Genomic DNA, 25,818 nt, shown 5'->3' with positions numbered 1-25,818 from the left:
TAATCGTGACATTGTGCGTCGAAAACTACCAAAACGTACGCTGTCACGCCACTATAGGATGAAAACTTACACAAGGAACGAACGCCGGAACAGTGGTAGGAATGCCATTACTTTCAAGTCTCTATGGAGCTATAAACTTACGAGAACAGGAAAAGAAGGAAGGCCCCACAAGGGCTTCAACGTTGGAGCACCGACAAATATGGTCTCCTGAGGACGAACCGCAGTCAGACATGCTACTTGGAAGCTGTGTTCCTAGATCTCGGCGCACTCTGGTTGAGTGCCGCGACCAGAGGCCGCACCATGAAAACCATGTTGTGAATAGGTGTAAATAAATTTTGCATTCAGTTCTTAGTGATACGGACCGGCTTAGCCGGGAGGAAGAGAAGAAAGAAATGAGAAGCCGAAGGAACCTGATTTGGTTGGCGCAGTCGACAGGATCGAACTTTGAAAACCGAGAAGCTTTTACTGAGGGGTGCAAACTGGCCAACCTGCATTCCCTGTGAAGTATCTGCGGCGAAAGCGCAAAGGCAAGCATGTTCTCTAGCTGACGCAACGCGTTCGTAAGGGAATAAAATGCCTACGAGCAGCTTGTTGCACTCGCACAACATACGCGCACTTCGAGGCGCGCGCGGCAACAAATCTGTCAAAGGCCCGTCCCGCGGAGATGTTGCGTGTGCGCGCGCTCTTTCTCACCGCCGCCTCCTCTCCCTTCGCATCACGCACAAGGAGCGCGATTCCACTCCGCGAGACGTGGTCGTCCGTCGATAAACGATGCGGCGAGAGCGGAAAGGGAACGATTCAGTCCGTAATCACGCGCTCTGCGCGGAGAAGACAACTTTTTAAAGGCGCCTTGTAATAGGCATTCACCCGGAACAGCACACAGTTCTAGGACAACAACCTCGGCTACTGCTACGGGCGCAGTTGGAGCGGGCCATCGACCGGACTTTGCAGCCGCCGCCGTCTCCTCCGCGCCGCTGCTGCCAGGGCGTGCACGGGCCGAGCCAACACTAGCTGCTGCATGCAGCGCCAGCCATCGCAGCGCGCAGAGGAGACCGGATGCTGCAGGCGCGATTGCTTTACTTCCGTTTTTCCTTGGTTTCTGTTTTCTTTCTACACTCAAATCTCGCCGAGGAAGCGAAATACGTCCATAAGGCAACGTGTGCGCGCTACCCGTGAAAGCGCGAGCAACGCAATCTCTTAACAAAGCGCGCGGAAATCGAGCTGCGAACAGGCGCAGTATATACTCGTCAATGCCATAGCACGACGGAGTGAGCCTGCTTGCGGGCGAGCAGAGCTGCGAAACGAAGAGGTTGCACTCCCCAAAGGCTCCGCGGACAAATTTCTGCCAAATTAGAGGAAAGGTGGGTATGAAACAGTTGACTCTCCGAGAAGGAGAAACGAAGCATCGCCATCTTACATGACTGACCGTTCTCTGTGCGACTACTTAAAAGAAAGTTGAACCGTAAGGTTCACATTTCGCTGCCTTCGACCACACCGTGCAATGCGCCGTCGATGCTGCCATCGAGGACTTGGGTTTTCTTCTTTAAAGCAAGTGGTTTTGCTTTGAAAATGTACGGCCCGCGGATGGCCCACACCCAGCGCTGCGGAGAAGCCCGAAATCCCTCGCGGTTTTGAGGATTACGTAACCATTTCAAAGACTATGGATGCTTTACATGCAGGTATCAATCACACCTTCGATCCCTTTAAGCTCGTCGAATTCTAAAACCTATCCAGTTGCCTCACATGGCCATAGAGATTGCGGCTACAGGGAAGCGAAGAGAGGACACCACCCAGAGGACGGATTATGATGCTCGTGTCTGTGTGTGCGGACGGGCAACAACAATATGAAATACAGAACGAAGGCGACAAATCAAGTTGGAGCATTGTCATCATTTTCCGCTGAGGCACGTGTTTTGCCCGCCGGGCAGACACTAAAGGCTTTTAAAAAGCGCAGCGGAGATGCATAACGGTTAACTGGCTGCTCATGCACAGTGCTTCGCTTGGCCCCATGCACCCATAGCACTGCGCGTGCGCGGCCTGCTGAAGGTCTTTACTAACAGCATCCCAGACGTAAGGGCGGAAGTTGAAATCAGAATTTAAACACCGCACAGTTTTATACGGAGCTCAGCGGCTACAGCCACCCCCTGAAACAATGCAAGTGGCGCCAAATGCTACCTTACCTCGGCGTTGTCTCGCGTCCACTGCGAAACAGTCTTTCGCAGTGGCGAGCACGTTCGACCTTCAGCTTTGCCGCGCGCGTGGACTGGAGTAAATTACCAGTAAAACGCAGCATGGGTTATGGCTTTAACAGGGTTGTACAGAAATGACGCAAGCCAGATTAACGAAAGCGCAGAGTGATAGTAATGCGCAGCACTGCTTTTCCGTTGCCAGGACGAGAATAGAGGGATGGCGATTTGAAAGGATGTACGCTCAAGTGACAATAAAACTGCAATACATCAGTCAGCCTGATCGTTTCCCATTGCGCCTAGCACTAAACGGTCTAAAAGGTCTCAAGTTCTTAATGACCGTCGGCAGCAGGCAGTGCGGTAGGCCAGCTGTTATACTAGCATTTCTTTTTATATATATACAGTTCCACCTATTATTATAGACTCATTATATCCATTATATCGCTGCACCTTATCTATAACTGATGGAACATACGGCTCACTTGGCCGCATGATGGGTCATGTACGAAGACAAGCCGACCCCGAGTCATGTTTATTATCTACAGTTCTTTTTATTATTTTACTATACTTTATTGTGGTTATTATATACAGTACACTTTACTCCCTCTTCACTCCAATTTAGGCGTACTTGTGTTCAGAGCGCATATCCAACGCATCGCATAGGTACCGTGGGTTTTGTCCTGACAACACTGCCCCAGAACCAAGGAAACATGGAATGCGGGACAATGTGGAAACTCAGCATGAAACTCCTTAAATATGATCAGGCTGTACGGGTGAATGGCCGATCTTTCTTGCGCGTGCACCTACATATCGCGGAAATTCGCGTCCACAGTAGAAAAGATGTGGTCAAACTGAGCACACTAATGTCTTAGAACACAACCAAAATCGGCACCGAAACTAAATTTTAGCAATATTTGTACATTCATTTCGATTGCCAAAGCATTAAAGGAGTGGAAGCACCAAATTTCTCGGAGTGCGATCTTCCTCTGGAATTATGAGCACGACGTTAGTAAACATGGATCACCACGAGGAATTCGTCAGCACTCAATAAATAATTCATAATTGATTTTTTCCCCTTTATAGTTTCAGTTTGAAGTTGCTAGATGGTTGCGATATCACGTGCGGCATACAGCAACAGATATAAACACTGCTTTGTAGTTTTAATTCATTCGAACATAAAGCCTTTGTTACGTGATCTGGTGCTCACTCGTAATGTCGCAACCGTCTTTCGATTGCTGAAACCGAAACTACACGGAAGAATAAATTTAGTTATAAGTTATATTCTGAGCGCAGGCGAATTTCATGTGGCGATTCCAATATATTAATATCTTACGCATCATTCGAAAACAAAAATAGAGTACGCAAATTTTTGTGTCTATACTGCGTTATGCTAAACTTGCAGCCAGTCCTACCATCATCCGAGCATTATTAAAAGACACGCCACGGTGGAGCGAGCGGAGGCTGGAGCATTCTCGAGGCCGTTGCTTCCATTCTCGACCGGGGACGCCGCATTTCTGTCGCGACAAATTTTAGAGACTCTCGTAGGAAGCTAGAGAGTTCCCGCTTTAGTCGCACACCCCACAACGCGTCTCACAACCGGTGGATTGTTTCACGTATGAAAAAATTGGAACTGCAAATGCGAAGTAAATTCATTGTGGCTGGATGCGAGAATGAAGTGTCTTACTTGTTAAAGTACGGTTCTGAAAACACCTTAAGTGATTCGGACTACCTGCAGCTTGGCAATTTCTTTCTACCCCACATGAGTTCACTCTGTTTGGATTGACCTGAGCGGCTGTGCAGACAACCACCAGCCATGCGATGAACACAAAAACTGTCACAGCAACACAAACAGACAAAGCAAGCTTATGATCACTGTCTAGGGACCGGGCTGGCTAAGGGGTCAGAGCACCCATCTTCCCCCCAGGTATTCTTATGGGGGACCTCAGCTCCCCCACTTCCTGTCCTATTCACACTTTTTTTTAAATGTTAACGCCCATTTACACGGGCTGACACCCCCCACCCCAGTTACTGCGTCCCTGCCACAGGCGCACCGTTCCGTCAGTAGCGCGTCAAAACATCCAAGACGTGGGGGCACGGTCACTCCTCTTCGCCAAAGCACGGCTGTCTTCGCATTGACAGTACCGACACACAGCGAACAAGGTTTGTCCAGTCTATCACTGACTGGCGTTTCACCCAACGTTCTGAAAGGAACTGCCTTCTTTCTTAACCGAAATAATGATCAAAAGTGCCGTCCAGTTGAAAGGATGGTTAATTGAGTGCTAGTAGGTTCATACTTCACGGTGTGTTGCTGCTTCGCCCACGTCTCTCTGTTCATCCCTTTCTTTGTCATCGCTCCGCCGACGCAAACTATGCTTCTATTTATCTTTGCGGGCTATTCAGTGGAAAGCTCACTTACACCCAATATATATATATATATATATATATATATATATATATATATATATATATATATATATATATATATTCTAAACTGTCGCAGGGACTCGAGCAGCCCAGTCTGCACGCATGAAGGGTCGAAATAACTCCATCATTGCACCAAAACACTTTAAATTTAACCGGGACAGACACGGAAGCTCTGGTCAAATAAATATCTCTCAAGTACCAGCCAGCGTCTTTTCTTAGTAAACACACGAATGTCCCCAATGTCAGAAAAACTGAGCGGACTACAAAAAAAGGCCAATTTTATATTAATACATTTCACTCAAGATTACATGTAAACCAAGCGCTGACCGAACGTACAAATACGCACACAAAGAACAAAGACCTAGCCATCAAATATATCAGTACCGTAAATATAAGCCAAATGCCGTGGAACCAGCCGAAGTGCTTATTTCCCCTTTCGCCCCATCATTCAGTACTATTTTCCACCTCTATTTTTTTTTCTGGTTTAGTATGGCGCAAGCTGTTGTGGATCGGTTCTGTAACCCCGAATGAAAATGTTTGCATACGGTACAAGCAAGCAAGGACCGGGCAGCAGAGGGCTGCGAAGACTGGAGCTGTGTGGCTTTCCTCCGTAGCCGCATTGACTGCGCTCAGGTACTGAGAACGTTCCCTTGCCTGATATAATATTTCACCTTGAGATATGAAGACCCCAGATTTACTGAACAGCTTTAAAATGGTAACGCGACGGTGCTTCACACAGGGCGATAACACGTCCATGACGTTTGTAGCCGTAGGGTCGAACTGTCAAGCGTATCTACAGCCACACAGAATGAGCAGTGCAAAATGTAAACAATGGCGCTGCCCTGGCGCGTGTTTCTCAGACACCGTGCCAGAGCAACTCCGTTCATCGGCTCCCTTGAGCACAAAACGAGAAAAAATCCGGGAAAGAAGAGATACGGGTGGGGGGGTCGGCACCTTGCCCAGTCATGAAACTCACCTCACGCCGAAGAGCGACCGATACGTCCCGCGCAACGCCACCCGAGAAGCTCGTCACAAGGAGCGAAAATCCAGAGCCGGAGGTCGCCGGCGTGCTAGCACAACACCGCACGGGGGAGTGCCTCACTCGCGAGCAGAGCGGCGCGGAGCCCGCAGCAGTCCCACACGGCGGCTCATGGCACGCACGTCAAGAGGCTGGCCCAGCAGCAGCGGAGCACGCGGCGCAAGGATCGTATCCACACGGCGGCAGGGCAGCATTGGGCAGGACGTCCCACTGGAGGTCCCGCACGGCGGCCAGCAAACTGGTACTGAGGGAAGGAGAAACACGGCGGTGGCTGCAGCGCCGCTCTGGCGGCCTGCAGAAAGGGAAGGCGACCGGATGTCGCGTGGAGAGAGAGGCCCCGCAGCGGAGAGGAGGAGGAGCGCAGATTCCAGCTGCCACGAAAAAGAGTTTCCGTTCAGGTCTTCGCCGGGGCCGACGACGCGCTAGAGGTGTTCGCAGCCGTGGTGGTGGTAGGGGGCGAGGCGCGCAATCTGCCGCCAGACGGTTGTGGACACGCGGTCGGGCGCAGCCCCGCGGACGAACCGCCAGATGCGGAGCACTTGGCGGGCTTCCCTCCTCCCGTGGGGACTCCGCGGGGAGTCAAAATGGCTGTGGAGGAACAACGAAGCGCCGCAGGGACTACACGTCGGGCGCCGCCTTTGGAAAGGTCTGGAAATCGAATCTAGACAGCAGCGATCACCGTGCTGTCGCTGGTTTACACGAGAGTGAAAAAAGGAAAATCATCTATGGTTAACTGTTGCATCAAAAACAGGCGCCTTCTTGTACACGGATCAAGCAGATTCTTCGCTGCCGACACCTGCAATTCACTTTGTTCCGTCTCTGTATTATGCGCATCAGACAGTGTACATTTCATAAATCAGCCTGGCAGCACATGACAAAATAGCTTGTATATGCGAGTGACTGCCGCATTTACTCCACTATGTGCATGTGCTCAGGTGACAAGTCTATCTTTCGGTTATGATGGAGAATACGAATATTTGCAATATACTGCCCACGTGCATTCACAGCATAGATTTCCCCTATATCGTAACAACGCAAGCAGCCCAACAAATGGAATGGGCGTCTCAGCCACCGGACGCATGTAATTGTAGCGATTAGCGATAAACAAGCCTCCAGTGCGACCGTCGCATCTTGCAGTAGCTCAAGCTAATGTTAAATGGCTACGTACAGATGGTTTGGTTTGGTTTGGTTTGCTTTATGGGGGTTTAACGTCCCGAAGCAACTCAGGCTATGAGGGACGCCGTAGTGAAGGGCTCCGGAAATTTCGACCACCTGGGGTTCTTTAACGTGCACTGACATCGCACAGCACACGGGCCTCCAGAATTTCACCTGAACCGAAATTCGACCGCCGCGGCCGGGATCGAACCCGCACCTTTCGGGTCAGCAGCCGAGCACCGTAACCACTGAGCCACCGCGGCGGGGTGGCTACGTACAGAAAAATAGCGCTCAAACTGTTCTCACAATTACAAATTTCTCACCACAAAACTTCATATCCGGACGCTGTTTGCGCAAATGTGCCGCACCTGGGATACAGAAAACCAATGGCTATCAGCACACCTCGGTAGCCGACGAGGACTTCACTACAAAGCAGCACATAAGAGGGCAGTAAAATGGACGTCAGTAAAATAAGCCAGAATTATTTCAATAAACAACAGCAGCCCATTTTTCTTTTCATTGAATTTTACTCAGGAACAGTTGGCCCTAATATATTTAGAGTAAATTGCAATGCCGATCAGGTATACAACTCCCTCAGTCCACGAGTCCACAACGGTATGTGGTATACACTGACGGAATCTCTCTCAAGCGATAATGGAGTGGCATTACTGAGAAACTAGTCCTCGTGTGCGTTGGCCTATAATACTCCAGTTATGCTGAGGGTCGGCTTTCTTGACAGAGTGTCCCACGCTAGCACCAAAGATCCGAAGATACGACTAATGAGTAGCTGTAGCAGGTAAACATCCGAGCACTTGTGGAATTGCCTCGGTTTATCTTCATGCTTCTGCTTAATCAGCTTGTTGTTTGCAGAAATGGTTATCGCGTCCCACTGCGCACTGTTATCGACTTCAGAACATTGAACTCATCCAGCACAGCTGATTGCTCTTTAATCTTATCGCGAGGGGAGAACAGATAGCGGCAGTTATCGTTTCAAGGTCACCGCAAAGGCACAAGAGATTCAGGTCCTGTTCGAGGCAGAGCAGGAACCGTTGAACCGTCTGAACCGGGTCCACTCATTACGACTTCGAGCGGCTACGCGAAATATTCGTGCCATCCGATTGCTTCAGAGTTGTCTAGAAGGTACCCCTGCGCCTGATCCAGCGCTATTTCTTCGCCTTTTGCCGGTAAACGTATACCTTTCTGTGCGTACAAAACTGACGGGCATATTACAGGGCTTATACCATATCCGCAAAATGCCGGGCTAGAAAAATTCATGCAGGCTATATAGAGCACGCCACTGCTCTGGCTTTCCCGTGCGCTGCGTTAAAGTTTCGCCGAATCTTCATACCCTCGACTGCGTTTGACAACTGGAGCTCTTTCTGTAGCGCGTGTCAGCCTTGTGTAGAGCGCTAGAGTGGTGCACCTCCCTCTATAAAAATCTACACCTCGTCGCCGCCGTTTATAGCCTAAAGGGGAATGCCTGTGCGCAAGTAGAGCCACATAGACCTGTCTGTAAACAGCACGGGTACGAGGACTTTCCCAGGAAGCCATGGACTGCTTTCTAATTTCAGTTTTTTTAATGCGCGCTGCTCGATCGTTCTACACAGGGGTGACGAAGAACGTACGTCACATTTACTACAATGCATCTGCAAACATGTGAGTAAGGCCCGAAAAGCAAATGCGCCTGCTGTACAACAACGGCAACAAAAGCTTAACTCAAACACCGGTACAAAACCAAGAAGCTGCCCGGTGCTTTCACGGCAAGGCGTTCTCCAGTGACGCGTGTAACGGCGAGAGATCGACACGTTCGTTCGTTGCCTCAGGGCGTGGCGTGTTTACAACTGGAACGAAGAAAGGCAAACAACTTGCGCGATACGCTGTAAACTTATTAGGCATTCAAAAAGTGTTGCCGCAACTCTTCAGGCTATCCCATGCACATAGAAGAAAAAAAAAAAGCGAAGCAGAATGTATTAAGCGTGCTCACTGACTCGCAAGGCGCCAATAGTTTTGAAGCAGGCATCGAAAATACATCCTTCGCGCATCTTTGTTAATCCAACGGTGCAGCCACGCCAAACCGCACTGCGAGGGAAACGGAGCGGCGGGGAGAAAGAGAGAGAAACGCGTGTGCACTCACAATCACGGAGCTTTATTGCGTTCGCCGCGCTTGAGAATGATACGCAGCTGCACCGGGGAGCGCGGGGCGCCGTAATATCGTTGCGCGCAGCGAGAGGGCCTCGCTCGGCCTTTTTTAACCTTTGGGCACGCCGCCAAATCGACTGAATCGGGTGATCGTTCAGGCCCTAAATTAGGTGTCCCAAGCGGAGAGCGGCGGCTCACGCGCCCCGGCACGGAGCGTGCATTCTCCCGGTGCGCCAGCGTGCCGCGGGGAAGCGTACGCACGCCGGCCGGTATCGCAGCACGTTCCCTCGTTTCGATCATCCCCCGGCATCCTTCGCTCGGTGTGCGGGCCTGCCCGCGGGAGAACAAGGCGAGCAGGCCGAAGAAAGAAGAACAACAGATGAAAAACGAGAGTGCAGCTAGGTGTGGTCCCCTTCATCGCGTGCTCGTCAACAAACCGCAGAGCAGGCGCAATATGATTGTCTTGCAGCGGCGAGAAGTGCGCGGCCCGTGCACGTGCTGCGTTTCGTTCGGCAGGCGCCTGCTGGCCGCCGGGGGAGGAGGCTAACAGGATACGGTGGATGCCAAGACGCACCTCAGGTGCGTTCTGTCTCTCTTTCCTTCATTTTCGTCTTCTCCCCCTCTCTGTACCGCCACGAAGAAACTTTCTTGGACCGACAAACATTTGAGGCGATGTTTACTTGTACAAGCAGCTGAGAAACACTGTATTTCTAACTCCGGATGCACCGCTTTCAGGAGGAGTCTGTATGGAGAAAGCTTGAAACGGTAAAGGTTTTAGCGTTTTGCAAAAAGGGCTTCACCTCAGAACTGAGAGGAAGATTTAATTGCGTGACCAAATTCCCTGAAAGACACGAACCGTAAGTGCTTGTGGCTCTACGTGCTGAAGGAGGAAGCGGCTTAGATGTGACGTATTACGTAATAATAAACTACACAGTGCACAGTATAGTTATAACGTTAACGACGGGCAGTTGTAACAAGAAGGAAACTTTTTTTTTTTTTGGGGGGGGGGGGGGGGGGGATACCACCAGCGGGAAGAAACAGCTTACGTCGCGAGAGACTCGACGGCAGCACGAAGGCACTCACTGCGTCACGGTTTACTGTCCGCCCCGAGCGCTGGCTGAAAATGAAGGCCCTCAGAAGGCGCCACTCTCTTCCGCGGGATATGCAAGTGTATGGAGCGCCAGCGAGTGTGACGGCACGCACTGGTCGCTGCACAGCCCCGAAAGTCGAGTGCCCGGAACTCCCGAGTGCGCGGTCGCACGCACGAAAGCTCGCTGTGGACACGTCCTTGGACCTATATAGATGCAGTGCGCACGAGTGGAACTTTTTTTTTTTTCTCTGCTGCGTCGGGGTCCCGGATTTACGCTTTTCCTTTCGGGCGCTATACGCTGATAAATAGACGGATGAGGGAAGAAATATTGAAGCCCCCCGTGGTTCAGGGGCTTCCTACTCGGGTCCGCGGCGCTGCCCCCGCCGCGCGATACGAGGCACTCTGCAGAGCAGTAAGAGATGGGGTCACGTTAGCCGATAAACGACTCGCTCCAAATTAGCGGCGATTTCGTTTGGACCAAAGGGGCCGCCGGCCGGGACCACTCTGGGATAACCGGCCCCGGCGAACACGCTGAATCAGCCAGGAAGACAACACCAGCGCCGCCGCGTACGAGGAACTTGGCCGCGAGCGGAGGATCGCCACTTCTCGCGGATTTCGGGTGAACACGCCGCCATTAAAATGATGGGCCGCTCAATATCTCGGCCGCGTATCAATGTGTGTCACTTGCAAGCTCGATGAAAGCCCGCCTGATTTACGAGGCTCCTCTAAGCGGTGCCTTAAATAAACCGTAAGAGCCGCGGAAAGGCTTCGCTTTGTGTGTTTTGCTGGCGCTGCCGCGCCGACTCGTAATAAGGCATGTTTACGCGCGGCGGTTTCGCGCGCAGCGCCGACCACGGTGCCGTGCCCGCGCCCGACCCATCTCCCGCTCGGAGATAAGCGGCCGCCGTGACCGCCTTTCTCTCCGTTTCCTTCTGCTGGTGCTGGCGATAATTGGCGGACACTTTCGCGCCCCAATGCATGTATGGGCCCATGTGCGCAACATGTGCCCACCGATCAGAATGAGCGGCGGTTACTCAAGGCAGGCTCTCCTCCCACCTAGCGCGCCGGGTGTGCCTTTAAAAGAAAGAGCCTCTCATTCCCCTACCCGTACCCTCAGAAAGAGAAAGAATAGAGAGACGACATATACTAGACGCGCATGGCTACACCAAACTCCGGTAGTAAAAATAAATAAACCCGGTTTTACGAGAGGAAGTCCTTGCTTTCAGTACACAACCGATTACGATACGCAGATCTCCGCAAGACATCGAAAACAACCACATTCGGGGGCCGTTGGGTAACCAGTTTGGTTTAAAGGAGAACGCACCACAGGAATTCAGCGGGAGCTGTTCAGTGTTGGCTGCGTTCGGCATGACTGGCTAGCGAGGTTACTTCGTTTCGCTCGCTTCTTCCGCGCCCCCCACGTGGCGCGGCTGCGGGAAAAAAAGAGCGCACCCGCTTCGCAGCGGATTCGCTTGGCGCGGTTTCGCACTCCGCAACGCATGGCGGCGAGCGACTGATGGGATTCGGCTAATGAGCCAGCGCATTGCAGTTGTGCTCAGCTCGAAACTATGTGCGAGACGACTCGAACTCTTGAGTACCGAAATAAAGCTGGGCTAGAGTGCAGCGCCCAGTGCGGCGATCCTTTAGAAGTGAACAGCGGTTAAAGCTGGAGCCTTTGGTTGAGTTTCATGGGGTTTAACGTCCCAAAGCGACTCAAGTTATGTGTGGCGCCCTAGTGGAGGGCTGCGGGTAATTTCGACCACCTGGGGTTCATTAACGTGCACTGACATCGCACAGTGCACGTGCCTCTAACATTTCGCCTCCATCGAAATGCGACCGCCGCGGCCGGGATCGAACCCGCGTCTTTCGTGTCAGCAGCCGAGCGCAGCTAGAAGAGTTACGGCAGTTCTTCGTGGAAGCAAGAGTGCACACTTCCTTTAATGGAAGTCTTAAATGTGGAGCCGAGAAAGACGCAGATGTCCTCCGAAGGCGCATGTCTTTGCAAAATTACCATTTTTTCCCAGTAACATGGTCAAATGTTCACTTGACAGGTTAGGTAGTGGAACAAGATCGGCCCCCAGTGCCAGAAATTGTATGGTGACGATGCATTTTTATGGCGCAAGGGCATCTGCGGTCAAAGAGCTCCATGGCGCAAGGCAGCAGGTGTGACTGGCTGACTGTAGTGCTACTTTGGCGTTACAGCGGACGTACGCAAAAATTGGCACAGCAAATTTTAACGCACTTGCAGCAAGTTATAAAGGCACCGTGCGCAAACAGCAGAAAAGGGGGTGGGGAAGAGAGGAAGGAGGAGGACAGAGTATTTTCCCCGTCTGTTTCTTCACTTGTGCGGCTGGGGCACAAACGGAAGCCGTTCTTTATTACATCTTTTTTTTTCCCCTTTTCCACCTGTTACGGAACAGTTGTGGCAGCGCGGCCCGCTAGAGGGCGGCGGCGGCGACCCGACGAAGGCGGCCCCGCCCAGTGGCGCAGGGGCGCCCTCTTCCCACTCGGCCGTGCCACCGCTCGCAGTGGCGGCGACCATTTTCCCGCGCGAAAGCAAAAGGCCCAGCGCAGCTGCCGAGAGACCCGCAGGCGTGGGTGACGTTTCGGGGCGCGGGTGTGCGACCTGTCTCTGCCGCCGCGAGGTGTCTCGCCGGCGAAATCGCATCGCCGCCGCACGACAGCCTGACCTTCCCGCCGAAGCCAGCTGACAGCGGCGCCCTGAAAGCGTCCGCCCACAGGGCGTCACGTAACGTTCACCACGCTCGTTTCTCTTCTGCTCTCGCGCTTCCACGCATTGTGCAAAATATTGCCTCCAGCAACGAAAAGCGCGGACAGCAAAGAGCAAGATGACGCCGGCGTAGAGAGTGGGAAAGTCTCGCTAACGCGGAGTCTAAAACGCCACGCGCGAGCTCGCCCTATAATGTGGAACAGGAACCTTTCATACGGCAATCCATGCCAGTACTGCCCGGCACGAGCCATTTTTTTGCTCGCAGATTAACTAAGACAGCGAGCTTTGAATCAAGTGCCTTTCCAACGCGGCTCAGCTCATCGACGCAGAGCCCTCTCTCTTCTCGCGGCAAGGAAAAACGTTCCACACTACGCGTAAGTGCAAAGTACACAGTCACGAAGGCCGCACATGGTTCTCGAATGAGTAGAAACGCCGGGTAAGAACAATTTTGACGGTTACGCCACTGTTAATATGCAGTCAGTGCTCAGTCATTAAGGATGAGGGATAAGTATGAACTTCGCCTGCGTTATGAACTTAGACGGCGTCAGCTTTCTCCATGCAACAAACAAGCAGCCATACTGTGTACAAGCGCAATATTCATTGAAGCTTTCCCTCTGCAGCTGAAGGGGCTAACAACACCAGAATATTGATGCTAAGGGACATTTACATAAAAAGTTTCTTGAATATTACATAGGAACATAGATTTCAGCAACAAAAAGAAGCAAATGGAAAATTTTAAATATAGATTCTGCTCCTAAATGTGAGTTTCTGTTGGGCCCTGCCACTATACAGTACGGTCCTCGATCGGAGATGAAAGACTTCCCAGTCGTCCCGTGACGTCGCAAGCACCGTGTTATAAATCCTCATTTCGCAGAGATTTATTTTTTGGTCATCCGAACAAGCACGAGGCGTGCCGGTGCCAACAGCACAGTCGACCCAACTGCCGAACCTGATGTAGCAGTTAGCACATGAAACCTTAGCCAAGGCGTAACTAGAAAGTTTCTGGAACACGCAGAAATAAGCCGGAAAAACCATTGGATACTGTGCAATAGAGCTTGGACTTCTCGGTTCACACCGAAAATTCACTTTTTGCAATTTGGTTTCAGCTGCAAACGGTCAGTATAACTGAGATGTACGCAACAGCTCGTTGGGTATTCAGTACGAACTGCAGTCAGTCTCAGAAGAAAATTAACTACGCACGAGTAACAGAAGTGGATGTAAGGAAGGTTCGTAACCGTAGCACGCCACCGTCAACGTAAAAACATGAACAAGCGTCACGAAGAGGGGTCGTGTCCTGGCTTCCGCAAAGGTTTAGTCATGCCGCGGATCACGTGATGTGCGGCCCCCGGGCTCCTTCCGGATTTAAGCTCCAGTAACCGCTTTGTTTTAACTTGATAGCGTTGAGGATTCCTTTAGTGCAAAACCCGCCGTCGGCGGCGCGAGCGAAGTTCTCCAGAGGAGCAGGCGGCCCACCTGGCACCTAGGTCACGTAGGCTTGTGACGTCATCACAACCAGCCCCCAGTGACAGGCACTAGCCTGCCCACCGGATTGTGAACAAACAGCCCACTGTGGCAGGAGGCAGTTAAATTAATGACTTGTCGCGAGAGGTTGCTCGCGAAGAGAAACCTCGGTCTCAAGTCCAACCAGTGGCTGTGTTTGAAAACAGCCACCTGCCAGGGCAGGGGTGCATCGCTTCACCGCTGCGCCAAGAGTGGCATAGGGGCTCCCAGCGGTCTGTGAATGTAGAGAATGACCAATTACGCATATACTATGGGCATTACCCCTTAAATTCATCGCGTCATACCTTTAAGGCGGAGCTTAAATGGCTCCTCCAGTTTTTTGTGAGGTACGTTGCTTCAGTGAAGCAGCGAGAAGTTAGTCACAAGTAGCAAATACGCGTGAATTGGCCACATCAAGATAAAGCGATTGCGAAAATAAGGCGATTAGACAGATAGGCCTCGTTCCATTGGCCCAAGCTAGGCGAGTGTATATTCACTTCTAAAATTTCTTTCATTTCAGTTTTTCTGACTTTCTGATCACTTAACTCCCACATTTACTTCTTTCTATAGTGAAAGCATTTAGTTCTGTAAGCTGTGCTTTAAATACGGTAGTACGTGCGTTAATTACTGGCAAATCAACTGGTGCTACTAACAAAGCGGCTAAGATAAATTCTACGTGACTTTTGATCGCACAGGGACGCCACGTATATTACCGAAATATGCCGACAATTCCGTGTCAGAAATATTTGCTGAAAAAAAAAATGAAAATTGTATCCTGAAATAAACACCGAGAAAAGTCCGCCGAATTTTCAGAAAATAAGGGCCGGAAAAGTCCAACCCCTACGTGAAGGCAATTAGGTAAAAAGCGAAAAAAAAAAAAACACATCACACATTTTTGAACAGTTCGACGTTTGCCCAGCAATTGTGCCTCTATGTCCGAAGGCATAGAGGAGCGTGCCTTAAATACGACTGGCGCCAAATTTTGACACGAGGTACTAATGGGAATTCCGTGCAGAGGTAGCCTCATAATAGAAAGATAGCATAGTGAAGTTATACAAAGGAAGACCTACTGCGCACGCACAATGGCCGGTGCGCGGCCGGGTGGGACCAATGCGCCTGTACAGTAGGTTATACAGTAATCCGGTCTACGTCTCTGCTAGTAGCCAGTACGTCTCCGCTGTGCTAAGTCTCTCTAAATTTCCGCCGTTTCCACTCGTCGGCTCACTGATGAACAATAACGTGGGGGCTGTCACGTGTGCAAAGGCGACCTAGAGCCGCTAAATTACCAGCGTATTTCCCATAAACGCTAAAATACTGAGACATCCAAGAGCTGATTATGATAGCAGTTCATGATATTTCCAGCCTTTGTTCACGTGGTGGCGTGGCTTCTGAGTAAAGCCAATTTATGACGCGGGAGATACTCAACAAACCAATGGCGAGAGTTGCTCGAGATTAACTGAATTCGATCCTCCGCGTCAGCCTGCCGGCGAAGCTGTCTCCTCAAATAACGGAAGAAAAAAGATTATCTTGTATGTGATATAGAGAGGGCATTTGTTACTGGAGGGAGAGATAAAACACTCAACATGGGTTTTCCGTCTTCTAAAGACACGTGAAGGCGAGTGCTCTGTTGAACGCACATAATTCGACCCACTAGAAGAACAGCTCCGTCCAGTAGCGGCATAATTTGACATTCTGCAAGAAGTTTTCAGTCTACAGTAGGTGTGTACATGAGATCTCCGGGACTACACATAGCACCACCAACATATCCCCTGAATATGGATCAAATGGGTCGTCTGTGTAACATCAAGGCAACTTTACAAGCACTGCATTTGGCATAAAGTTAAGGTTGTTACGTTTCGTTACCAAAAGGCATACGAACGTCGTGCTATCAGCGGTGCATTCACCTTTGAAACAATTTTCTCAAACGGATTCCGGCCGTCTGCGAAACTGCATGAGGGCGTGGCAACGGAGTTGCTGCCCCTTATGTACGCTGGGGTGGACGTCCTTCCTTCACTGGACGTAAAGTTATTATCACGCTTATACGTACGATCACCCCCGAGCTCATTTTTACATAGAACCTCAAAGGCGTGTGATATTTCTTGGTTGCAAAGCGAACACTTTGCTCCATCGCTTGCGGATGAACTTGACGCACGCGCAGCTTCTGGGATAAAACCCGCTTCGTATAGACCAGGGGTTCTCAAACTGGGTTCCGCGGAACACAGGGGTTCCGCGGGCTGTCTTCTTGTGTTCCGCGAGAACCCTCACCGGCCCTGACCCGGCAGCTGATATGAGACTGGCTCTGAGTGCTACTGAGCCACGCTTTCACTTGCTCTCAAAAGGGAAGCAGTACAACCCGTCACATTAGTATTTGTATTAATCTGTGCAATAAACATTTAACTTTTGCAACTCTCTCTTTGCAAAAATGCACTCGACAACATTGCTGGTAAGTAAAAGCGGGGTGGGGGGGTTCCCTGGAACTTACTGAAGGCTTTTGGGGTTCCTCCAAGCAAAAAAGTTTGAGAACCCCTGGTATAGACGATGGATCCAGGATGTGCTCCGGACACCGAGAATGAGAATCAAGCGCAGTCTGCAGACCGCTCTAAGTGCAGCTGACTGCAGTCGGCTGCAGTCAGCTTCTATGCTTTGTCTGACTGAAACAGTCGGCTGCAGTCAGAACTAGAATTCTCAGATCGCTCGTGTGCACAGGGTACATCAGGTTGACTTGTAGCGGCGCAAAAATTAAAAAAAAAAGCGGCGTCTAATCTTGCTCCTCCATTTTACTTCACAGCCGACGGTTTTGCGCCAGTGCAGTATTGTAGACGCACAGACCACGTACATACAGTCGCAGGAACAACACACCTCTGAATGAGCAACCGACAGATTTTTCGCAATCTCTTCTGGCAGCCGAGCGACGGATTATACAGCACGGGCGTGCTAGACAAGCCTGACGCTGTCCGTGCGATAAATCACGCAACATTACGCAGCCTGCGTGACTCAAGTCAACGGTGCGAAAAAAAAAGAAGAAAAAAGCCGTGCTGCATCAGTTCTCAAGCCCTGACGAAGGAAAAAGGTGAAAAATCAGTTCTCAAGCCCTGACGAAGAAAAAAGGTGAAAAACAGAAAAATGCAGCTGTTGTAGCGCGTCGAAAATAACTCATACAGTAGGATTCCCCCCCCCCCCCCCCTCACCCACAGTTCACCCTCCAGCTTGAGCTGTTATTTTCATACACCGGCTAGCGCAGCGCGGAAAAGAGCATATAGAACACTATAAATCACAACTTAATGACACATTGAAAGCCACGTTAGAGAGTTTAACGGGTACAGCAAAAGTTCAAACTGCGTGCTACACGCGCACAGCACACCTAAGAGGGTGCTTATAACTTTTATATAAAATGCTTCAATTTACCGCACTTAGTAATCGTATGCCAGCGAAGTATAAAGTGGATGTCTTGCCCCGCGCAAGAGGAGGCCTCCGAAGTATTTTTCGCGTTTCTAGTTATAAAAGACGACAAGAACCGAGGTTCATGAAATCGATGAACTTTATTGAGCTCAGACGGCAGGTAAAACGAAGAAAACGCAAGCCAGAAAACAAACCAAACTTGCTCACTACATTAGTTCATTAAGAATAAATCTAAGGAACACAGGTGCAATTCAAAGTTTCACGATGACGTGCACAAATCCCATCGCTTTCCTTTGTTTGTTTGAGTCAAAGAATTGACAACGCGTTATTCCAACGACGAGGACGCCAATAGAGCCCAGAGAGTGATTACACTGACCACACGCGAAGGCGATGGACGTAGAAGCCCGAGATATAACGGCATGTTTTCTCGACAAACGAAACCGCCAAAGCAGCGCTTTTATGACGTTTCTCTCACTCGCCGTCTCGAACAGATTGTTTTGTTCGCGTTGAGAATTATCCGCAACACAGATTTGAAACAAAACAAACAAAAAAAAAACCTCCGGTTCCTTAAAGGGACACTGGGATTGACTACACGAAATTATCGTTCATAGCAGAAATGGATCCTTTGTCTATTTCTCGATGTGCCGACGTTTGTATGGCACGAAATGACGCATTTGTCGCCGACAGAACTGACCTTCAAAATCTACCCGCCAGTCGATACAAACTCGTGGCGTCCATTACAAGAAGTAAATTGCCCTGCAGCATAGCCTCGGGGTTCCGCGCGCAGAAAAATCGGCGTCGAGGCGCCAATTTTGCTTTAGAAATCAGCTGGTGGTGGCGACACCTGTGCTTCGTTTTGGAGTTCTTATCGGACAGTGCTTTGATTAACAATCAACCAGTAAGCCAAATTTTATGTCGCAACTAGAACAACGAAAGGTCGCTACCGCAATCGCACCCAGGAGTTAAATAAGAAAAAGAGCGTTCAGTGTAGCGAGTAATCAATTGGCCAAGGGTTACAGCTCTTCGTGGTCAAAGAGAGCCGCTTTTTCCGGGCACCATCCACGCGAAGGAGGGGGCTATCCGGAAATGCTTGCGACGTGCCCCGAGACCATAACACGAAAGTGTATTGTCAGCAAAACTGACGCGCGGCACCAAAAGCAAACAATGAGCGTCCCTCGCCGCCCTTGCCGGTCGCTTGAAGCCGGCGCCGTTGTTCTCGGGTGCTACGCGAGCGCACAAACGAGCTTTCAGATGGGCACCGGAACAATGTAAGGAAGAGCTGCGCGCAGGCCAGCACTTCCGTTATAGTGGCCAGACACACCCGGGGGAACACATAACGACGCCCTTCGAACTAAGAGGTCGTTGTCGGAGTCCCCGAAACACTCGCGCAGAGATGACCGCCCTCGGAAGGGATGGAGCTGCGTGCACGCGCGTGTTTTAGAAACGGGGACGTGGGAGTCGGCCGTCGGAACACGCAACCAATCGCTCGGGCGATGGTTAGCGTTAACGACAGCAGCGAGCGACCGCGAATCCCACTGAGAACGTCCTCTCTGTCGCCGAAGGCTAATTATCAGACGATGGATATCCTCCGATGCAGAATGATAACAAGGGCCTCATTCGCTTACGTGATCATATTAGGCCGTTGCGCGGCAGTTTTGTACCGAGCAAATTCCTGCCGCTGCGGACGCGCGTCACACAAACGGCGCAGGCTCATGAACCGCGAGCCCGGAGACTGCAGAGGCTCGATCCTGCGCGCTGGCATTGGGGCGTAGGCGCGAAAGAGGGCCCCACGATGCGGCGGCGACCCCTGGCACGCCGAGCCGCGAAGCCAGCGGGCTCCCAGAGCCTCTGCCATCAACACGCCCGCTCAAGGTTCAATGTCGTCGCCGGGGAGACTTTGATTGAAACACGGCCCCCGGGAAAACGGGGACGTTCCGACCGCGGATGACCCTGCCATCATGTCCGCCAAAACACAGCGCGCGCGCGCGAGTGAGGACAGCTATCTTGCGCGTCGCCTCCCACATTTCTTGTTTCCAGCCGCCCGGCCCCGCGCGTCCTCTCCTCCTCCTTCCATTTTTTCTTGCTTTCTTCGCCTTCCTTCGTTCCGCCCCTTTTGTGAGATACGCACCATCATTTCGTTTTGTTTTTCGTTGGCTTTCCCCTCGCTGGCTTTACTGTGGAAGATGAATGTTCGTCCTTTCGATCCACCACTCGGTGTTCCGGAGGTCCCCTCGTCGGCGACCCCGATAACCGCGCGAAAGAAGCGAGGCCGAAAGCAGCAGGCGTGCCCGCCTCGCGCATGCAAAGAGCCGGCGCGCACTGCAGGCGGACTCCAATTGGCCGCCCCGCGCCACTGCGAGCGACTGCAGAGCGCTCGCAGATCGAACACGCGTCGACTTTCGGCCTCGCCTCCTCCCTTAGATACCCCGCCTAAGAAAAAAAGAAGAAAAGATGCGGCCATATCTTGAGACATTTCTCCCAACCGAGGGGAAAAGTACTTACGAACACACTGCAGCTAGGTGAGCATGCCGGCTTTTCATTCAGCTGGCGCACCTGCAAAGATAAATTGAAATAGCACTTAGTTGGCTTGAAACACCAGCAAACGAAGTTTAAATTGGCTTCGCTCAGAGGACTTAATGTCACTTTCATGAAGTTTGCTCCAGCATAAACTAAGTTGCAGTACATACGTAGTACCCAACCGCGTCTACTGCTGAGTGATACTGCGAGCGAAAATTATGCATCGTTCCGTACACACAGGCACAGGCGAATGAATGTGAAAGCGAGCAGAACTTTCTGTGGCGCTGCAGTAGATGCTACGAGGGCGAGATGACGGCATCTAAAAGCATGTTATTTTCACTTTCGCAAGCCAGTCATACATGCACAGAGGAGGCTAACGGCTTAAGCTCGCAGCTTCTATACTGCAGCGCCACAGAATGTCGGCCCCTATAGTACGAGGGCGGGCACGTCCCTAACTAGTTTCCGCCCGTCCTAGTCACAATGAACAGCACTACTAGTTGTAAATACTTTCCTAATTAATGCTAGACCGATAATTGTCGTTATCAGCCTCGGCACTAAATACCTGTTGCCAGATGAACGCAGACACACAGACAGTGAGGGACAATTACCGGTCAAGTGAACGATTCGGTAGACGTTCTGCATATACTGTGCGTTGTCCGATCGCTAAACGAAGGTCCTAGTTTTCAAGCTAAGAATACGAAATCGTGCTCCGTATACATTGATCGACCCCGTTCTTTGAAACAGAAGAATGTTCAACGCTGCACGCAACGCCCTCACGGCGAGGAGGCTGCAACGGCACGTCTTTTTCCCGGTGGAGTTTGGTTGGTTCTTCAGTGCTGTGAGACAGCCCTCGCGGAGTGCCCTCCGAACGGGCTAACCTACGCTTGTATTTCGTTCCCACGTTTGCGGCTTCGTTTTGGGTGCCGGCACCCAAGCAACAGAAAATCGCCTCGAGTTGACCCCGTTTGTGGCAGCAGCGAGCATTGTTTTCGCCAACTGCAACGTTCTGGCCGCGGCTCTGTTCTCGCGCAGTCAGCCAAGCGTAATCTGACACGGAAATCAGTATCGTGAATTTCTGTGCGTGCGTACAAAAAAAAAAAGAATAATGAGACGCGATGGGAATGAACGGAAGCTAAACATTGCTAGCGGTACTTTAAAACAACACAAACAACAATAGCAGAAACAAAGCAAAAACGGCAAGAATGGTAATACTCGGGGAATACGGTATAGCCGATAGATATCATTGCGCACAGACGAAGAAACTTTGCGTCACCGCAAGCACATCAACAAAGCGACTCAAATTTGTATTCTCACAGTCTTCAGCAGCTGCGACGCACTTCAAAGCCATAAAATTTTCCCCTCGAGAGTAAAGATTCAGAGTGAGCATAAAACGCGCGAAATTCGGCTCAGCTCCTTATTCGCGAGACTTGCGGTCCTCCAATGGACGAAATCAATTGGCAGCTGGAGGCGAACTTCCAAGACGCATCATTTCTCTTCCGGAGTTTCCAAGGCACTCAGATGGCGGAGCCAGCGCGGACGAAATGGAAAGCGCCCTCGGGCAGCGCCAACCGGGCGTCTGTTCGCAGAGAGGCCGGAACCTCCGGGCCCATTCAAGCCTAGCCGTAAGCAACGGCGCAAATCAATTTTCCTGCTCCACCCCGAGCAAGACATCAAGACCATTTCGGAAGGAAACCATAGGGCACACAAATCACGGGATTGTGGGGCGTCCGTCTTGTTTAAACTGGTGCTTAGCCCTGCTTCGCTTTGTTTCGTGTTGGTCGCCGACAGTGCGCCAGCAGGAGACGTTTGCAGCCGATCCGCGCGCGGCTGTTAGTCGCAATTAATTCCGAGCGGGTCGCTGTAAGCGGCCCCTTATTAATAGCGCCATCTCGTGCGCGTTCCCAGTGGAACTGGCCCCCTCTGGGCCAATTAGACGGCGCGCAGTGATTCTATCGGGCCGATGAAATGACTGATTGAAGCGGTGCAGGCCGCAGCGGAGGACGCGGCCGAATAATCACTCTCCACATCCAGGATAAATTACGCGCGCCCGGCATTGTCCGAATCGGGATCCAGAAGGAAACAATTCGTGCGGCGAGGGAAGCGGACGGAGAGTGAGCCAGCCGTCTTATCGCCGCCAGCCATCTCAGTAAGGGGAGCATAAGCGCTTGCATGCGACTGCGAATTGCGCCGGGGAGGCCACGCGCCAAGGCAGACAGCCCTCTTTCGCCCCCCCTTCTCCCCACTCAGTGCGCGGGGCATTCTCTGGAGCGATGCCTTCCGCCAACAAGGTTGCCGGACGATGACCTGGGAAACGGAGACGCTTTGGAGAGAAACATTTGCCACGGAATCGAGAACGAGCCCAGAAAGCGACTGAACCATGTCGAAGCGGCGGTGGCAGCCTGCGTCGTGAACCCCCCCTTCCCGAGCTGGCTGTCAGCCAACCGCCGGGCCGCCACGGAATTAAAAGTGTGGCCACAAGGGGGTTCCCTTGTCCCCTGTCAAGATTGGCACGTGGAGAGGCGGCTTCCAGGTTACGAAAACACCAGCGCGACGACGACAGGCGAAATCGCGCGCCGCGAGGTGAAATGTTCGCAGGGGGAAGAACAAGAACCGGGTCTGCGGGAGGCGAGTCTGCGACAGTGCTCGATAACGGAAAGGGATAATGCATTCTCAGCCGGCACTCCATTTATTACCTGCAGGGAGAAAGAAAATCGAGGCGAGGCGCAGGCCTTTCAAAAAAAGTAAGTTGCACGCAGAGATCACTGCGACAGATTTAAGCCGCTATTAGGCCTGGTGCGGTTAGGCGGAATTGGTACCTCTGCGCATGAGCTAATAGCGCGTAGTATGTTCACAAGCATGTTTCCGCCCCTAACCAAAGGAGAGGTGGCTGCAGGAGCTATCCAGACATGTTTATAGTTGTTTAAAATTCGAACTTTTGTAGTCAGGTCCGTGCTCTGCCAGGGGTGAAAAAGCGTGCAGTCGGAAGCCTCTCGCATACCATATAAGCTTGCTGGCGTTGCGGCATGTAATGGCTCAATGATAGCAGATATTATTCACAGTAAACAAGGAACGTTATCCGAAGAAGTTGTTTGCTTCGCATTACCACAGTTTGGAAACGTTAAACACAACACAGGTGGCAGTACAAGAACGTAGTGACTGAAACGATTAAAAGGAAATAAGGCACACAAATGGGGGCGCCTGTGTATTTTTTTTCTCTCTGTCTAAAACCCATCTTAAAGCACGCGGTGAAGTCCATGAGAGGCTAACCGCTCTCTTGATTTAAAGATGTCTATATGCAGTGCAAGGATAGGCAGGCAGGCTGTTCTTGCCTCCATTTGTTAATGCGTATTTAAAAATAATAATAATAAAAAATCCGCGCGATATGTTATGGGGCATTCGAAGTCGGAGGGTTTATTTCTCAGTATAATCAGCACTTATGCATATATAATCCACCTCGCGATCGACCGGGACGATGAGAATGACTGCCTCATGCTTTAGAGTCCGCTTTGATTAGTCCTGTTTTCTTTCCTGAGGCTGTTCTTCCTCGCTGTGCACTTGCGTGGCTGTAGCGCATCCATGCTCTAAAGCACGGTTATTCCATTCCGCTACTGCGTCAAGCCTTCTTTCATTCTGGCAATGTTTCGGAGCAACAAATTCCTTTTATGACCTTAAAGCAACAACGTCTTTCACCAGGGCAGCTCAAGTCAGTGGCTCGTTTTTGCGACTTTCACCAATTTCTTATTTAGTGCGATCAAGGACAACGCAGTTTTGAGTATCCGTTTGTGAGTATTACTGTGATCGTACACAACCCGCGATTCATTAGTGCTGCGGGCGAAGTCCTTTTCTATCGACATACAGTACAGTAGTGATCTCTACCCTTCTCTCTCTCACTTTACCCCCCCCCCCCCCCCCCCCCACACACACACACACAGCAGCTAACCAGGCGTCGTCCCGCACACCAGCTATTCGTTTTGTTTTTTCTTTCCTCTTTTCTATTGTGTGTTTGAGATGCGTTTCTTGGAGGTCGGCCACTCTTCTCGCTTTTCTTGGGTAGGACGACGGTGTAAGAATATATTCTTACACCGTGGGCAGGACCTAATGTTTTCAGCAATAAGTAACAGTACACTTGCTGCGTATAGGCTCCCATTTCCTTAGTAAGCGGATTCAAGATGCACGCCGCCAGATTAGATTCGAAGCAGGCAATACGTCGCGTCTGTCTATCATTCTCTACATGCGAGATAAGCCAGGAGAAAACGAGCGAGGAAGCTGCTGTTGCAACCCCCTTATTTTACATCAGTCACTTCAGCGACAACTATAATACAACAGAAACTTTAGTACCAGCGAAGAGACTCCGAAACACGACACAGTTTGGTCGTGTAAAAAAGTGCCACGCCAAGGGCACCGACTGCAATTTTGTCACCGCCAGCGACACTTGTGCCCAGTGGGGCTCAAACGCATTTCAGGGTCATCGATAATTTAAAGGCTTCTGCCAATAGCAATTGAATGTAATGAAACAGAAAGGCACCCTTCGACCGCGCGGACGTTAATTGCGAGAGGAAGGCGGAGCTCCCTCCGGGGTCGCAGGAAGATGCATGCGGACGATCACCCGGCGAATCGGGAGGGTTTTTTAAAACCTGTTGTGATTGGATCGGACAAGAGCCGTTAATGATCGCGGAGCGGCTGAGTGGAACTAAGCGGGCACCCGCCGAAAATGTGAATGCCGTCGCGTCCTCTCCACCCTCGCAGTGGCGCGGTAATGAAAGTCGCACGTGTGCACAGACGAAGGTGGCACGGCGGCGCTTCTCTATCTCCGCTATTCCTCGTAATTGCCTCTTTTTTTCCAGCCGCTGCGTTCTTGGAGGCTTCTTAGATTTCGAAAACGGCCACCTCATTAGCGACCAACGCTCGGACGTTAGACAAATGTGCGGCCCCGTGACCTGGTTGACGCCAAGCGCGTTGCGTTAATGCGTCTGCTGTGCTCGTTTTCATTCACGCGCGCTTCCTCTTCAATCGAACGTAATTGCGAAGTCAGTGCTTTAAATCCGACGTCTTGCGTTTCGCACGGACACGACGAGACCCAAGGGTGCCGTCGGAGCACCGTTAACGCTGCGAGAGATCACATTCACCGCCGAGATGACGCCGTGAGATCTTGCTGCGGGCAGAAAACGAGAGTGCGATGCGGGCGAGGCGGTCGGGGACATGAAAGGGATCGCCAACGGACCGCCGACGCCTTCGAGGAGCGAAACGCTAGAAGGGCACTGACAAGTAAACGCTTTTTCTTCGCCCGTGTCAACAAATGCGATCTTGAATACGCGTGATGGACTTTGAAAGGCGAGGACGGCCTGGCCGCCCTCCAGGCACAACAAGCCATTCACCGCCGTCTGAGGAACCCCTGTACCCGACTGTACTCGAGGCGGCGAGCAGAACAGAGCGCCGCGGAGGGCGCATTAAGTGACCGCTGGAGACCGAGACGACAGCCAGCGCGCCGCATTATACTTGCGCATCTTGATGCAAGACGAACATTAGGAAAGTGGCAGCAAGATACAAAAGCGCCGGTTATGAGCCGACAAGCACGCGCTATTTTTGCGAGCACTCGAATACGATACCGGTACTAGATAGCCACGAAAAATAGAACAGC

At 51.3% G+C, this 25,818-nt stretch overlaps 1 protein-coding gene across 5 annotated transcripts in view; it reads right to left on the bottom strand.

Annotated features, from left to right (window-relative positions):
- Positions 1-25,818, bottom strand: part of LOC149350375 (puratrophin-1-like) — a 525,363-nt gene that overhangs the window by 197,123 nt on the left and 302,422 nt on the right. For 3 of the 5 annotated variants that reach the window (XM_089579386.1, XM_089579387.1, XM_089579389.1), the window contains one exon: positions 20,166-20,216. The exons of 1 other annotated variant lie outside the window; for it this stretch is intronic. In XM_089579386.1, coding sequence (XP_089435512.1) covers positions 20,166-20,216 — 51 coding nt within the window. Of the gene's footprint in view, positions 1-5,586; positions 5,773-20,165; positions 20,217-25,818 lie in introns of those variants that run through there. One more of the 5 variants, XM_089579390.1, reaches the window with a different exon arrangement.

This window comes from Amblyomma mixtum, chromosome 3 (genome assembly GCF_055824585.1).
Source record: "Amblyomma mixtum isolate Tamu chromosome 3, ASM5582458v1, whole genome shotgun sequence".
Taxonomy (NCBI): domain Eukaryota; kingdom Metazoa; phylum Arthropoda; class Arachnida; order Ixodida; family Ixodidae; genus Amblyomma; species Amblyomma mixtum.
Note: the sequence above shows the minus strand (reverse complement) of the source record. Positions and strands in the feature narration are given on the sequence as shown.